The sequence below is a fragment of the Bombus affinis genome, chromosome 11, assembly GCF_024516045.1.
Source record: "Bombus affinis isolate iyBomAffi1 chromosome 11, iyBomAffi1.2, whole genome shotgun sequence".
Lineage (NCBI taxonomy): Eukaryota > Metazoa > Arthropoda > Insecta > Hymenoptera > Apidae > Bombus > Bombus affinis.
Window position 1 is genome coordinate 4856788 of NC_066354.1, and position 16191 is coordinate 4872978.

The window sequence follows — 16191 nt, forward strand, 5'->3', positions numbered from 1 at the left end:
GCTTCTGAAGATATTTTTTGGAGCATGGCTGGTCACTTGAAGATCATGTCGTGGTCGTGTCATACAACATAGACATTTAGAGTCTAAAAAACCTATGGAATTATTAAAAAATGGATTATTACCTGTACTGGTTTGTGCAACGCAAGTGTAAAGACCAGCATCCTCAGGTTTGACATGCTGGAATACTAAAGCCAAGGTGTCTTCGTTGTCCTTAAACAGCACTTTGAAGCGTTCTTCTGGGTCGAAAGGCTTTCCATCGCGTAACCAGGTGAACTGGGGTTCCATGCCAGGTTCGAGGAAGTCTTCAGGAAGGTATAACATTTTTTCATCCGATACAGTTACAGTCGCCTCGCAGGAAGCTTCTCCAAATCGATTCTTCGCGGTGCATGAATATTTGCCAGCGTCTTGCTTTTGGACGTCCGCGATTACTAACTCGTAGAAACCTTTGTCCGCCTGTTCGGTGACGATCTTTACACGTGGATGGTTCACATCGATTAAAACATCGTCTTTGAAGCTGTATTAAAAACAAATTAAAAGACATAAACTAAACACATTCTTCGAATATCATTCTTTGTTTACAACTGACAGAGTATAGCTTACAATTTCATCTCAGGATTAGGATCTCCTTTCACCTTCACCATGAAACGCAGATAAGTATTTTCCAAGAGTTCCGTGTCCTTTAATCGCACCAAGAAGATTGGTGCATTAGCTTCTGCTCTTGCCTTTTTCTCTTCAGGGGTCACTAAAATTAATAAAAAAAATACAATTTTTAATTTTTACATGGTACTTTATCTATCATAGCATGTAAATGTCATAAACATACGTTTTTGTACAATAAGTTGAGCGGTGCAAGTAGCCTGGCCTTCACTGTTCATAGCTCTAGCGATGTAAATGCCAGAATCCGACTCGAGAACGTTCTGAAGTTGAAGTTTGAAGGTTTTTCCAGTCGCAGAGGCTGTTAGACGATCTGCCAATCTATCATCTAATGGTTTGTTGTCCTTTAGCCATTGCACTCTTGTTGTTGCATCGGTGTGCAATAGAGTGCACTCGAAGGAAGTCGTTTCTCCAGCTATGTAAAGCAATGATTCATGAAATTGTTAAAAAGTATTGATGAATGAAACACAAGGCAAATTGTTATCATACATCTAGTTGAAAAATTTATATACAATATGGTAAAGTCAAAAATACTTGATCTTTATACAAAAGAATTGTAGGGGGTTCCCATCGGATATAACAGTGTCTAGAACTGAAGTAATTCTTGTTGCGTTCATATGCAAGAACGGAGGAGGGAGGCCACTATAAAATTTACAAAATGGATATATCGAATATCTCACAAATGTTTAGTACTTTACAAATTTTTGTATTTATACTTCATTTTGTCTGGCTGATGATCGGAAGCGTGTTGCGTGTATAATGTGCTTTTCCTATATAAAAAAATTTCTATATAAAATAAAATACGTATAAAAAAGAAGATAATACAGCAACCACAGAAAGAACAGCTATTTGAAAAATGTAGACAATAAAGCAGATCGTGTTAAATCGTCAAGTGTGCCAGTGTTCTAAGATATAAAAAAAGGAAAATATGAAAGTGTGAAATGTAACGTGAGTCTGTGATGTATTTTCGTGAATGATAGACAACATCTAGGATTAATTTGAAGCTTGACCAACCGCCTAGTGGAATGTGTTGAAGCAATTTTACTCAGCTGGCTAGAAGAAAAAATACAAGAAGAAGAACAAAGTAGAAACTATTCTTGATACAGTATGACAGAAGATTGATAGAAAAAATGTGCAATACAGTGGATGATCAGAAAGTAGTCAAATTCTGTGTCACTTTACCTACGGCGTGTATCAATTCCACGTTATTTTCTGGTATCGCTAGAACAGTAAAAATGGATCTTATGTCATCCGTCCGAGCAAACTTCCTTTACTTGTAATCACATACTTTCATTCTCCATTGATAATCTATAGACCGTATTCCAGTGAATTTTTAAAATCTAGTACCGATCATACATATTCTTGAAGCCTTTATATGTTATTTATTTTTTAGTTACGAACTACTCTATATCTCTTAACTATATCTCAACTATATCTACTTTTACATCTGATCACTTACGTTCAACGTTGGATCCCTCGAGAGTCTTGACAAACGCAGGTTTTCCTATTCCACTACCACTCTCGATCTTTTTGGTGTCCGACCTGGTTTCTACCGCACTGCCACCAGCTTGGTAAGTACTGGAGCTCGCCTCCATCCTTACTGCACTGCTCATGGATGATTCCATGTATGCCGCACTCTGGCTACTGGATACTGAAGAATACTCTTCACAGGTAAATACAAACAACTATTAATTATCAATACAAAGGAATCGCTTCAATTGTTAAGTTGCTTAGGATCTTCTGAAGTTAGATTTTCCTTGTATGCTTAAAATATTATGTGTGAATTGATATAAATTTTACTTAAAACAATTCATTAAAACTATTCCGTTCTTTTCAAAGAAACAAAAAATCCTCGATGAATCTAATAAAACTACTCGTTCTTTACCTTCGACAACTTTCGAAGAGCTGCTGTATCGACTGGAAGAATATCTTCGAGACATGTCTGCACCTTCTTCCTCAACTTTAGCTTTCTCCGGATTTCCTGGATTGTCTTTCTTCTTTTCGTCGGGATTTGGTCCCGGATTTGCTTTCTCTGGTCCTGGGTTTGCTTCCGCCTTCTTTGGTCCTGGATTAGCTTCTGAAGGTTTTGCTCCTGGATTAGCCTCTGAAGGTTTTGGTCCTGGATTAGCCTCTGAAGGGTTTGGTCCTGGGTTTGCTGTTGCCTTTTGAGGACTACCTGGGTTTGCTTTAATTTCCTCCTTGATTTCTGGCACTTCTGTCAGTTGTAAGTCATCTGCAGCGTGTTCAGCGAGTGCCACCACGTCACTCGCGTACTGTCGAATTTCTTTCAGCCAGTAGGCCTTCACTAGATCCTTATGGGCTACTAACGTAATGGGGTAGGCCGAGCTCGCTGGATTGTGTAGTTCGAAAGACCGTATATCACCTGGATGGTCCTTCAACTCTACTTCCGGTAGCTGAGATTGACATTAGATGATAGAAGTAGATAAATAGAATAATGGATGATTCTTTATCATAATTAGTCTTATCGTTAATTACCCTAGCCGCGGTATAATTTCTTTATAGAGACCATAATGATTACAATAACTTCTTTACTCTAGGGATTTTACTCTATTTTTTTTTACATGTTATTTAATTTCCATTAAAAATAATTCTATTATATATATTTATACTTACAAGTTATGATTTACCTTTAATAACTTGTAATTTCATAATCATTGAAGTTTCTGATTAAGGAAGATTATTAAGTGTGAATACTCACTCGAATAATATCTTTGAGGACGAAAACCGATCTGTCTTCCGATATTCGTCTGACTTTGCAGACGAGTATGCGAGCCTTAAAGAGGAACAGATACCTTTCCTTGCTCTTACCGTCCTTGTCAATCACCGTGTACCACTCCTGTCAATTGCACATCACATGTTATAGCAATTTATCAAAGTATATACTCTAATATGATCACGATCAATAAGAGTCCACTTGAAATATACTGACGTGTGTGAGTAATCGGCCAAGTTTGTGAATATTTCCTTTATACCCCTCGATATTGCTTATGAACTTATTGTCTGTCGCCCTATGAGGGATACCTAGCATCAACTCCAAGGCCTTTTGGAGGTCGTCGCAATTTTCGCCTAGTCGGGTCGAATACTTCACCAGCTCCTGCAAACATCATTTAAATGGTACAGAAATCTGTTGGAAATTTTCGAATATAAAACAGATGCTATTCATCAGTTGCAACTTTTCCAATCAAAATATTTGCAAAGTGAGTCGAAAATACATCATGGTTTCAAACTGAAATTAATAGTATTGAGTTCACGAGCGATTGAGAATTAATTTTTCATTTGTTCAGTTCAATAGATCTCGCGTGCGGTTTTTCTATGACAGAGAGGCGGCGGGAAAGATAACACGTCGTGAAGATGACCCGTTTTTAGCTCGCTAAATCCGTACTGCGCCCACTCGTTCCAACACCACGACGAAACGTTCTGTTGCGGCATTGCAACTATACCACGACGAACTTTGTGACTTCCCTTGATCTATATCCAAGCGTACCGTATCATGGAAGTGAAACGATGCCATTCAGGTCGATCGAATATTCGACAGATCTCGAGCGCAGATGTGATCGGATACGGTAGCTTACCAAATGTTCCAACAATTGTAGAAATCCTTTATGAATATACTATGTGCGTTGATCGAGTATGACAGTCTCGTTACAGCGTTAATCTCAAAATATTTCGCATAAAATATTCCAAAATATTCCGCATAACACATACGATATAAGCATAAAATTGTTCATGGTAACTGTCCAAGTATTTTCGTAAGCCACTACATAACATGAAAATAGAGTCTTCTTCATACATTTTATCTTTGCAAAATAATTCTCCGATCATTTCGGATAGAATCGTTCGAATTACTTTCTCACAAATACCACGGACGAAGTTTCAAGCTGCATTGAACTATCTCGAACAGGTTTGAAGATATTTGAAAAATAGTTTAACTCAGTCGCGTTACGTCCTCAGCGCCTCTCGTCGCCTTTATGTTCCGGGCAACCGGCCCAGACCAATTTGTGGCTTAAGCCAAAGGTTTAAGGTAACAAACCAAGATTATATGTATGAGCAATAACACGATCGCTATCGATCACGTGCAATCTATTCTTCCGTGCCATTTCACGCGATCCTCTCGATCAGAGTTGCCCACCGAGTTTAATTATTTTCTTTCGTTTTCCTATTATTTTACGGCGATGGCATTCAAATTTTTGAAGAAGGAGCGTCTGAAATAATAATTATTCGTTTGGAATGCATTTTCAAGGCGAATCGGGAAGTATTTTAGCGCCGGGCTAATTTTATCTGACAGATTGAAATTTCGACGCGGATATAGGTCACGTGCGGATTCTACAGGTCGTCGTGTCTCGTCGTGTCACCAGTAGGTCGATTTTTCCGTTTATAGATATCGAGGTAATACAAAAGTTTTCCTCTCTCTCTCTATCTCTCTCAATTTCTTATTCCAGTGAAAATAGAACCAAGAAATACGCGTATGAAATAAAAGAGAAACTAGAAACACGACGTAGGAATTCGGTGATTCACTTTCTTCTCTGCTGTTACAACAAAACGGAGAAAATAGAAAACGACACTATACGAACGTATAACGAACGTTTTTCGCTATTTTTCATTGTCCCGACAGTTTATCGAAAGCGTCGAATTTATCGCCGAGCGTCTAATAAACGCGTTTAAATACGTTTAAGTGTTTGAACTATGTTCGAAACGATATCATGCGAATAGGGACATCGATACATTCGAGCTTACGCATCGAGTGTCCTATCGGATTTCAGCGAGAACTTTATACGAAAATCAGCGATGCGGGTGCAAGTTCGTGCAAAACTGCTGGAATGCTTTCAAAAGATACACTAGCCATGCTGTATTTCTGTCATAACACCCTTGAAATGTATTTTCGATCTGGATCCGCGTTAACAATCTTCCGCCATTCAGCGCGAGATTTCGTAAAGAATGGGTGAAAAAGCGGGTTAAAGAGCAACGTTACCTTGAGCAGGAGCTGGTAGTCGTTTATGCGTTGTATCGGAAGTTTCAAGTGTTCCGATAGGCTTTTGTCGTCACGAAGAGTCTGGCTCAGCTCCTGTAAATAATTACATTTTTCCAAACATTATTCTACGTCGTTTTAAATAAGATGTTGCGCAAAACGTATTGTCCTAAGATTTTTGTATATTTTGAACACGTTAAAAAGTTCAAAACGTTCAAGATTCTTAAACATCGGCGTGAAGGGTTGAAAATATTATTTTTTCCAAATTTGAAAATATTATTCGTTCAAGATCGTTCGTCGTGGAGTAGAGAGAAGATAAGAGATCGATCGAAAATTGACGATTGTAGTTTCTCATCGTAGAATACCGAATTGTTCGACGCCGTAATTCGACACCAGGATGAAGAGACGCGTATTTTTGGATGCGACTGGATTTTCCACGCAACTACTATATTTCCTATCGATCAGATTAGGCAAATCTAGCGATATAGGAGTTATATATCATCCACCAAGGTGAGCAATATTTTTAATTAATAATTTATTGATGGTTATCACGCAACTTTACTACTCTATTCGAAACTCCATAACTTACGTGTCTCCTACTATCGAAAATTCCAAGTAAATCATCTGTCACATGTACCACTGACACTGTATCGATTAAATTAAACGAATTTCGTAACAAAATGTCTATATGGGGATCTTCACAGTATCGAAGCATTTACAAGAAAAGACGAAGCAATTTCAAAAATCATCTTGAAGGCACGAAATATTTCAAGGAATCGGAAAGACCTTGTCTATAAAAATGATAAAAAATCTTGTTCACCAAAGAATAAAATTCCTATAGAATCGTAAGTATTCGAACGAAAGTGGTTCACCAACCAAGAAGTTGCAAGGTCCACGTTGAAAAAAATTGCAGAGGGACGGTGGAAGGGCTGACGCACCTTAACGAAGGTCAAGGGAGGTAAACACCGTTGTTCGTGTTTCGAGTCGTTGGTTCGAAGAGGACACCGTGGCTGGTCGCAGACTGGACCAGGTCTCTGCTCTTCCACCGATCCTCTTCCTCGAGGGGGATCCACAGTCGGTGGTTACCGAAAAACATTAGTCGGGAGACCAATACAGCCACGGCTATACTTAGACGCCGCACCGGACGAACTCGTGGACTGACCACGCACAAAAACAACGTGAACAGTTCTATAGATCGTCGAGAACTTTTGCTTCACACGCACTATTCTGATCTTCTTCCAGAAACTAGGAAGAATACAGAGAATCTTCTCTGCTTTTGACGTAATTGACTTGTGCGTGGAATTCTGAGGATTCAACTTGATTTTTTGATGCGTGGAAGAGACGTTTAGTGAACGATGTTGGCATAGAATAATTCTTTTTGAAAGATTAAATTGGAAAAGTGGAATGCATTTCTTTGTACGACCTTTCGTTTTTGAAGAAACAGAATTGGAAAATCCACGGTGTCCTTAGAACGTACACCTATTGCGTGCAGTATAAAAATGGTATATCTCGATTTAAGTTATACGCATTGTTTTACTATTTATAAATTCTGTAAACAATCTTGCATACGTATGTTTCAATGTGTAGAAACCTCCTCTGTTTTTCTTCTCATTAAAAGAATTTGCTAATTTAAGATTATAATCTTCTACCACTGTGATGGTTGGATACTGCGAAGAACATATTCGTATAGTAAATTGAAAAATCAAAGGGTAAATTCAGAGAATGAAAATAAATGAACGGAGTAGAAAAACTTTTGTCATCGAGTGTTTTAGTCCTAAACTGAATCAAATGAACATATAATTGCTTATTTCTCAAACATATCTTCTAGGATGGTAATAAGGGTAAATCAAATCAGAAAGAGAAACTTGTGGACAAGTTCGAGTGTTGTAAGTACAAGTAAGCTACGAGAAACCCTAATGCACTTAAGATGTTTCGCTTTGAAATCGGACACGTTCGGCAAGGTAATATCGTGCAATCTAATTTTAATTTCGGGTCATTAAATGATATTCATACACGACAGCTATATCGTGTGAAAATCTCGCGGTGGTCTTGAGTCAAGTTCTAGAAATAACGGGGCGAATCACGAGAAAAAAGCGAGCAGCATACTTGAAATAATAAAATACTCTAATACACTATGCGTAGTGTACCACCTACGTTTGCGTGTTGGATCATCGCTCTTTTATTAATTTCGAAACGAAAACTTTCTTCTGTTGTTAATCATTGAGCTTTCGATGTTCTAAAATTCGAATCGGGAGTCAAAGTTTGCTCTCATAAACATTTTTATCTGGACTGCGGATATTTGTTTACATAATTTCATATTTCTATAGGTATAATTAAAATGAAATCTAAATAGAAAGAAAAGAAGGAATGTAAAGGCATGCTAATAAATTTTGAAACAAGAATACAATACAATTCGAAGATCCATCGGATCGACGACGTACAGCTGAGACACTCGAGTCGTGCGATTCGTTTTTTCGTCGAGCAGAGATTACGCTGGCTGCTGTCATCGCGTAATGACAGCAACGGTGACGCCGTCAGCCGATAACGTGGCCACTTTCTTCCTTTTCTTTTCGTGGCACGCGTCTCGCCGCGAGTCTATCGTGCATAAGTAAGAGGAGCGAAAGATGTTCCGTCCGTTAAGAATAAACCAAGCTATTTCGAGGGCTGGATAGACGCCCGCTTACCCCCGCTCGTTATGTAATTGCGAAATTTTCTTCGATTCATGCAAACGCGTGCTTCAGTCATGGAAAATCCTTGAACTCTGATCCTCATTTCGATTACGTTGTCCTTTATTATGTCAAAGATGGTTTACAAAAAAATAATTCTTTTTCTTTAAAAAAAAAAAGAGGAAAATGATAAATAAAGTATGAAAGATGAAAAGAGCAGCGCGACGATGTTTTAAAAATAGTAGGAGTTTACGTTCTTACTTATGGAGAGTAATCTTAAATTATCAAAAGGCGTAGAACTATCTATAGAACATGTCAGTAAAATTGTCATAACCGAATTATATTTGGAGCAAACGTTATTATCGACGTTGGCGTCGCGACGCCAAACTACGATGTCGATGAACAGAAATCTCTCTTACCATCCGGCTCTCTACTATGAGTAGGATAAGTCCATTTTACACGTCTGTTATTCGTAATTTCTGCTCTTGAGTTAACAATAATCGCGTCAGTGAATCGTATTTAATAATCGAGTTTCTTTTATCAACAGATTATAGAGATATTTTACTGAATCTATAATTAAGTGACTGACCTCAAAGTAATCTCGTACTGCGTCGTTCATCTGAAGGAACTCCTGGGCCGCCGGTTCGTCTCTGCAGTAAGCCACATGTTTGTCGAAATCCCTTTCCTGAAGCCACGAATAATTTAAACATCAAATTCGATAAAAGTCTTTACAGCATATTAAGATATACTTGAGCAAAATTTTCAAACTTACCAATCGCAGAAAAGTCTTCCCCAGCATACGTGGCTGATCCGCATAATACTTAACACCCTCGATCAACACCCTGCCGAACGATCTAAGTAAGGTACCGATTAATTTTCACGCTAAAAACACACCATGCCTACGTGCTGAAGGCTGCGCCCTTCTTGGCTTCTTTTTTCAGTGCGACATATAGGGTGCAACAACATTAAGGTACGTCCATTAATCCTCCATGATTTAATTAGGCTAATATAGTTTCTTCTATGCTGAGATTAATCCACGAAAAGTTACGTCCAGTGGGAGGTCGTGAAATGATGATTAATTAATATTGGGGCGGGGCACGAATGAATTAATACATATTTTATTTTCTAGTTGGGCTAGTAGGGATAAGAATCGAATTTTCTTTAACGAGAAACGCTATGATTAGAGACGGCCGTTCAGTGAAATCATTCTTCCTTATAATGTCTGACTATGCACGAGATACTCTACTGAAACGTCGGACTCGACGCAAATATTACGCGTGAAATCACTCTCCTTATATCATCCGACTATGAACGACGCACTCTATTGAGAAGTTGATTCAAGGAATATACCGTGTGTTTCAATGATAATACACATTCTTATAACAAAATATACTTTTGGAAGAATGAATTGACACTGGCAGGGTCAATCGAAGCGTGCTCATAAAACGATGACAGGAGGGTGCTCAAAACTTTTGAAAAAGCAATACCTTGCTGAATTAAACATACAATAAGATTAACTGCCACGAAACACACGATCACACAAAGTATGCACATCGTTATCAGACTTACGTTGCTCACACATCGTTTCGCTAAAGAGAGAATAATGTCTTTGATGTCGATTTAATGACGAGCATGCGTGACGTGTCTTGTGTGTGCATGTGTTTCTTTTCGCTTTGATTCTAATGAAGAACATCTGTCGTGAGTTGTCGCCATAGTTTGCGAGTAGACACTCGAATAACACTTGTGTCGGCTCAAATAACAACAAAGCAACGTAAAACGAGCCTGATGTATCAAATGGAATTTGTAGAGAAAGATCGTGTCTCGTGTGGGGCCTTTGTAACGACTGTTCAATTCGATTGTGTCGCAGTGAATTTCTCCCCTTGGCCAACCTGGTTCATCGAGTATACGTACGTATTGTGGAAGTCGGCAATCTGCTTCAGATTTGTGAAGATGATATCTTTGTTGTCGCGTACGATCCGTGGAACATCCGGATTATCGAGGGGTTTCAAGTAACGTTCAACGACCTGTTGAAGATCCCTGCCAAATTCTTCCTCGGTTTCCACCAGTTCTTTCACTACAGCTCTAGAGAAATCGATCATTGATATACAAAGGATATTGTTAGAGAGGAAAGAATTACTTACTCTCGTCGATATTGAGAGTCTTCCGGCCGATGTCCAAGTGCCGAGTCCTCGCTGAGGGCCGTTTGCATCAAGATGGACATGGGCAGCCATCCTTCCCTTGAGTCTGCTGTACGAACATATACTCTGTAGAAACGAATTCTTTACTTAGAACATAGTCCTGTATACTTTCTTAATATACTAAGGTATAATATAAATCTCTAGATTTAGAAGTTAAGATATGTTACCGACCGTTTATCGGTGAATTTAGAAATTAGTTGGCTGCGTTTTCCAATGTAAAAAACGACTAAATAAAGGATATCCAAATGTAGTTTGTTTCTGTATCAATTTTGGACATTCTTCATCTAATAGATATTTTCTATGATGTATAATTTTATGCCAGACACGTCAAGTTTATGCTGTTCATATATTTTTGCTTGTTGATATCGCAATATTCTAATTACTTCTAATAAAGAATAAATTTAATGTCATATGCATTCGATTAATTCGCAAGAATTCGAGGTAAATTTAGACCAAACATATTTTCATCGCCGGTAGTATAATCGGTTCGCTTTAAATGGTACTGATAAATTCAAGGCTTAATGGATAGAACAGGCCGCCAACAAATTTTGCGTTCCGCTGAATGAACGACGAATACGCATACAGAGAGGCCTGTCGCCTTAGTCATTAAACTTAAATTTAACTTTCCAACACCCACACATTTCTAACATCTAGCTATTCTTTATAATACATAACGAAGTATATTTTGATCTGTGCAAAGTTTCCTCTAATTAATCGCATCTTCCTCTATTTCCATCGCAGGAACAAGGAAGTCTTCCAAACGTTTCTGTTTGTCGCACAAAATGTACCCCTTAATTTATTTAATCTTACATCTACACAATAATATCTGATAATGAATTTTTTACAGCTGTCAATCATTAATTTTCACGAAACTTTTACAGAAAGCAGTTTTCCAAAAAAAATTTCAGCCATATCTACTTTTAAGGAACGAATAATGTATTTTTCTCGATATTTTGAAAACTAGTAGTGAATGTTAAGAAAATTGGTAGCTAACATTGGACAGGGAGAACTCTTCAGCGAGCCCTGAGTCGATTCGATCTCCTTGAAACAGACGTTTGGTTTATTATTTTATAAAGTGCAGGAAAATTCACAAAACGATACAACTGAAGCGATTTACGTCGCCAGGTAGATGTAGTAGATAGTAAATAATTCGCGATCCATTGAACGAGGCCGATGCCAAAGTGGCAAATCAAACTTTCCGCTTGAACCTCACCTTTGCGCGAACCTATTTTCAGAACTGGCTGGTATTTCGCCTTCGTTGGAATCAAGCGTTTCTGACAGTCAAGTGGAGCCAGGCGTTATGCATTATGCAATTGGAATTTACTTTGATGCAATATTTAACGTCAAATCGATGGTGTATTTTCTTAAACCTGACAGCTATTAGTGGCACGACAAGCGAATGCTCGTGTTCTCGTTGAATAGAACATCCTTGAGATTAGGTCAACGATATAACGTTACGTATTTTTCAAACTGATCACACCCTTTTAACCAATAATTTATAAGCACGTCGCACGAATCTATCCTGGCTGACAGCCAATCATTAGTACCTTACAGACGTATCATCGGTTTTCAAGACATTCATAAACGTTTTATCTTCGTTAACGTCGTCCTAAATCATCGCGATCCGTAGATGACAGTCGAACGTACCAAAACAGAGACCGTAGGAATTAATACCGATTAATATTCCTTATTTTGTTGCAAATGAAACATAGATGAAAATTTAGATTCTTGAAAATCGTCGATTACTTTTGAAAAGTTTCAATTTTAGACGAAGGATAATATTCTTTCATTTTTAGCTCTTGCTTATCGTTGTCGATTCTTATATATGGTTCAAAGTATTCTTGGGTTTCTAAATTTCACCTGTGACATCTATTTAAACAATATTCAAAGTATCTACAAATATTAAAAACTAATTTCGAATCTTTTTCGAATTTCCGGAAGCTTGAAATGTCAAGAAAATCGAAAATAAAATGAAATCCAAGAATTCTCAGGAATCTAACGAACCTAATAAGACAATTTTTGATATAAAAAGAATTTGAAGAGTTAAAAATATTTCTAACTTACTAACTTACTATTCATAACTTCGATAACTTGCATCTGAATAATAAAACGCGGAAATCAACGATCTCTAAGTGAAAGAGCAATAAAGGTGGTCGAAGATCCGCATAATAAATGTTCGTGTAATAGAGGGTGCGTTTCCCCACAAAAAGCAAACAGTTCGTGCTTGATAATATCGTGACCACTTAAACAACCGTTTCCGTGTAATCTCAAGGGATGAAATACGATGAGTTCATTGGCTTCACCGTTAACATAATGTTTGGAGGCTACTATTTGACCGGAGCACCTGTCGTTGCTATAATTTCGTGCACGGATTTAGTCGTCCACGTAAATGCTCCTTTGCTTTGGATATTTCTCGTTCGATGGAAAATTTCCGCTTTCCATGCGTTTCATTTGCCTGTCACTCGTGGTTTTGATTTGGAAATTTAGATTCTTCGTTTGTATTTAAAGGTTGGTCACGCGTAAATTCAAATTATTTCGTCCAGGTGATCAGGCGATCGTACCAATAAATGTGAAAGCAACAGCTCCATTTAGTTTCTGAGTGGCTGTTGAAGAAACGTGATTTACTGAATAGGCTGCACCTGTTTGGCGTATATTTCAGTCACTCGTACACAGCTTTGAGGAACAGCGATGACGCGTCCTTGGCTCTTCCGAGTTCAATGCAGAATTGTTTCAAGTTGACGATTTCTATAGAACATCTTCTTAGATTTATTTCTCTCATTGTTCGATGAAGATATTCAAATTGTCCTGTGCTTTGTGACTGTTGAATTCTTTTTGTAGTTAATTATACGATTCCTCCGGATATTACAGCGATACAAATTGAGAAGATTCGAACGACTTCGTGTTCGAAGGAGAGAAATGGTTTCACTTCTTCATCATTCTAGAACTCGTTTGAAACGAACTCCTTCTTCTTTTCATACTGATCTTCTCCAGCTACAACCCCATCGTGTCCTCTTTCCTTCTCCCAGAACTCAATTTCATTGTACAATTATTAATATCTCTTTTCTATAAAAAGTTGAAAGCGTGTATTTTTTTTGTACCTGATATCAGAAATATAGAAAATCTCGGAATAAAGAGATAATTATTTTCTGAATCGTTTATTCTGAATTCTTCGTCATTTACGACACAGTCAAAGGGCTGATACTTTACCTCTGGAAGCTGCTGTCCGAGGAGAACCTCGGGATGCTTCTAGCACGGGGATCTGCGTACTTTCGACGGGGTCGAACCGACAATTTGTGCCAGGCAGCGGAATTGTCCAACATTTCGCCGATCTCGCCACCGATTTCCAGATCAGGATCCAACTTGATCTTTCTATAACACGTTCAAACGTGTACACAGTGAGATAGTCCCGTCCATCGTGCTCCCTTTCTTATTTTATTTGCAGCTTCATGCAGACTAAACATCATTTCCTATTAACCGAAGCGAATTAGCGTGTTCGTTAAATGAAAAGCAAGATCTCGTTGCAACGGACTCAACCTCGTTTAGATCGTCAGGCATTTGCGGTTTCTTTGTTACTTGGTTTGCTCAGCGTATTTATAGCGTGTACAAGCGAAGACAATTCAAGATCGTGTTTCCACCGTTGTGTTCTATTGTCAAAAAAAAGTTTGATTATTTTAGACTGGAGGGAGGGGAAGGGGGAAGAAAAGCGATGCAACATCACTATGGGCTACATACTTTTACAGACGAATATTTATGTTTTCTGGCGATGTGGATTTTCTGTTATTCATTTCCTCTGAATCTTTAAATACCGTTATGGATCGTTATCAAAGTTCATTTTTAGATTGTCAAAATATCATTTTGCGACGTATATAAAAGTTATGGACATGGAAAATGTAAATTTGCCGAAGCGCACAATGCAAAATCGCAACGACCTGACTGTATCGAGCATTATTCTCGTCGTACGACCCATCGGGTCCGAAATTTTCCATTTGCCTCGTATCCAAGGCACTCGTCGACGTATTTTATAAACGCGAGAGAAACGCACCGGCGAAAACGCGTTTCGCGTAAAAATATCGCCGCGAAAATAAGCAAAGGGGAGACGTCCACGGAGTGATCTTTCACGTTTGACACGTAAATTGAACGTGCCTTAATTTCTCCCTTGTGTCTTCAGCATTCGAATGCGTTTCTATTAATACACACGTGCAACGTTTGATCGTGCATTGTGCAGGAAAATCTTCCATCGAGCGTTTCCAGCTTACAATCAGAACACCATGTGATTTCGCTTCATTCTTTGTCAGAGGATCTCTTTATTTTCTCAACAATTTCCGTCGGAGATATTAGTTTCTTCTTTAAGAATTATAAGCGCGGGAGAAGAATTGTAGTAGCTCTTAGTCGGTTTGGAGTCCGTTTTAACTATGTATGTTTATTTAGTTTTATGGAAACAACGGTGCACTCTTGCTCGCAAGTAACGATTAAGAATTAGTAGTTGGCAGTTATATTAAAGAAATCCGAAAATATATTATAACTATCTTTCTTCTAATATTGATTAAATGATTCATCGATACTTGATTGACGAAGAGTTTGTTGAAGCTGTGAGTTGTATTAACAGGAAAGAAGAAAGATACGTATACTATGATATGCGGCCACTTCTATACTTAAAATATTCTATCTACCATTCTAACAATTGAAGAAATCTCATGTTTCCTCGTCTTCTTTGTATCATCTTACTTCTTCTTCAAATTTAAGTTTATTTCATAACAACTCATACAAACTTATACAACCTATGTAGCTATATAACTTCAACATTAAAAATCGTCTTGGAAAATGAAAAAATTTTAGATTGAACATTTGAACTAAGAAGAAGGACGGTATTCCATCCAACACATGCAGCTTGTAAGCGTAACAACGTTGCAGTTAATTGCAGCCACTTTGATTCGCAACGCGCCACTGGATCGTTCGCCATTAATTAGAACAAAGTAAACTGCGTTTGGTAAAAGTGACAGATAGCACACGGTATCGGCATCGTTTGAACGCGTTAGACTATATACGACATGCGGCGATGATTATTTTCAGCCCGGGCGCACGTTGCGTACACGGAAATAGACTTTAAACGCGAACGAACGGTCGGACTTCGCGCGAAGTCAACGTTCCGCCAGCGAAACGATCGCGCGGAAATTTGTTTGTCCGTCGATTTTATGAAGCTGGAGGTTTCGCTTACTTGGCCGGGTCGGCGTACTCGAGCGCCTCGACGATGTCGCCGACGTTCACGGAGAATCCATCGGTCTCGCTTTTGTAGTCCTTTACCACGATGTAATTGTCCGATGATTTCTGTAACAGCGCAATTTCGAAATGAATTTACTAAATGATCGATTTACTAAATGGTCACGCGTTCTATAGTTTCCTACAGTTCGTTCGATCATGGTTCGGGTATATGAAATGTTTGGAAGTTTCGAAGAATATCTGTTTTCAAAGAAAGTAAACTTTTGGACGATCTTGTTTGCACAGTGACTCAATTCGAAATATTAATAGGACTTGTGAATTTTGTAGGTTGAAAATAGAAATAGTGCTTTCTAAAAAACACCTGTTCTAGAAAGAAATAAGGAGTTAAAGTTTGTATATCTGATCGTGAAGTGTGCTGTTTGTCCAGTGACTTGTTTGAAAATAAATAAAAGATAAGTGGCATTTAATG

At 38.2% G+C, this 16191-nt stretch overlaps 1 protein-coding gene across 10 annotated transcripts in view; it reads right to left on the reverse strand.

Annotated features, from left to right (window-relative positions):
- LOC126921700 (obscurin-like) overlaps positions 1-16191 on the reverse strand; it is a 46056-nt gene that overhangs the window by 13808 nt on the left and 16057 nt on the right. For 5 of the 10 annotated variants that reach the window (XM_050733454.1, XM_050733455.1, XM_050733445.1 and 2 more), the window contains 15 exons: positions 15721-15830; positions 13713-13874; positions 10449-10571; positions 10219-10389; positions 9080-9161; positions 8897-8992; positions 5645-5737; positions 3605-3769; positions 3374-3511; positions 2540-3068; positions 2114-2317; positions 1837-1875; positions 824-1069; positions 601-742; positions 123-514 (listed from right to left, as the gene is read on the reverse strand). In XM_050733454.1, coding sequence (XP_050589411.1) covers positions 123-514; positions 601-742; positions 824-1069; positions 1837-1875; positions 2114-2317; positions 2540-3068; positions 3374-3511; positions 3605-3769; positions 5645-5737; positions 8897-8992; positions 9080-9161; positions 10219-10389; positions 10449-10571; positions 13713-13874; positions 15721-15830 — 2692 coding nt within the window. The remainder of the gene's footprint in view (positions 1-122; positions 515-600; positions 743-823; positions 1070-1836; positions 1876-2113; positions 2318-2539; positions 3069-3373; positions 3512-3604; positions 3770-5644; positions 5738-8896; positions 8993-9079; positions 9162-10218; positions 10390-10448; positions 10572-13712; positions 13875-15720; positions 15831-16191) is intronic. The other 5 variants (XM_050733450.1, XM_050733447.1, XM_050733446.1 and 2 more) reach the window with 5 other exon arrangements.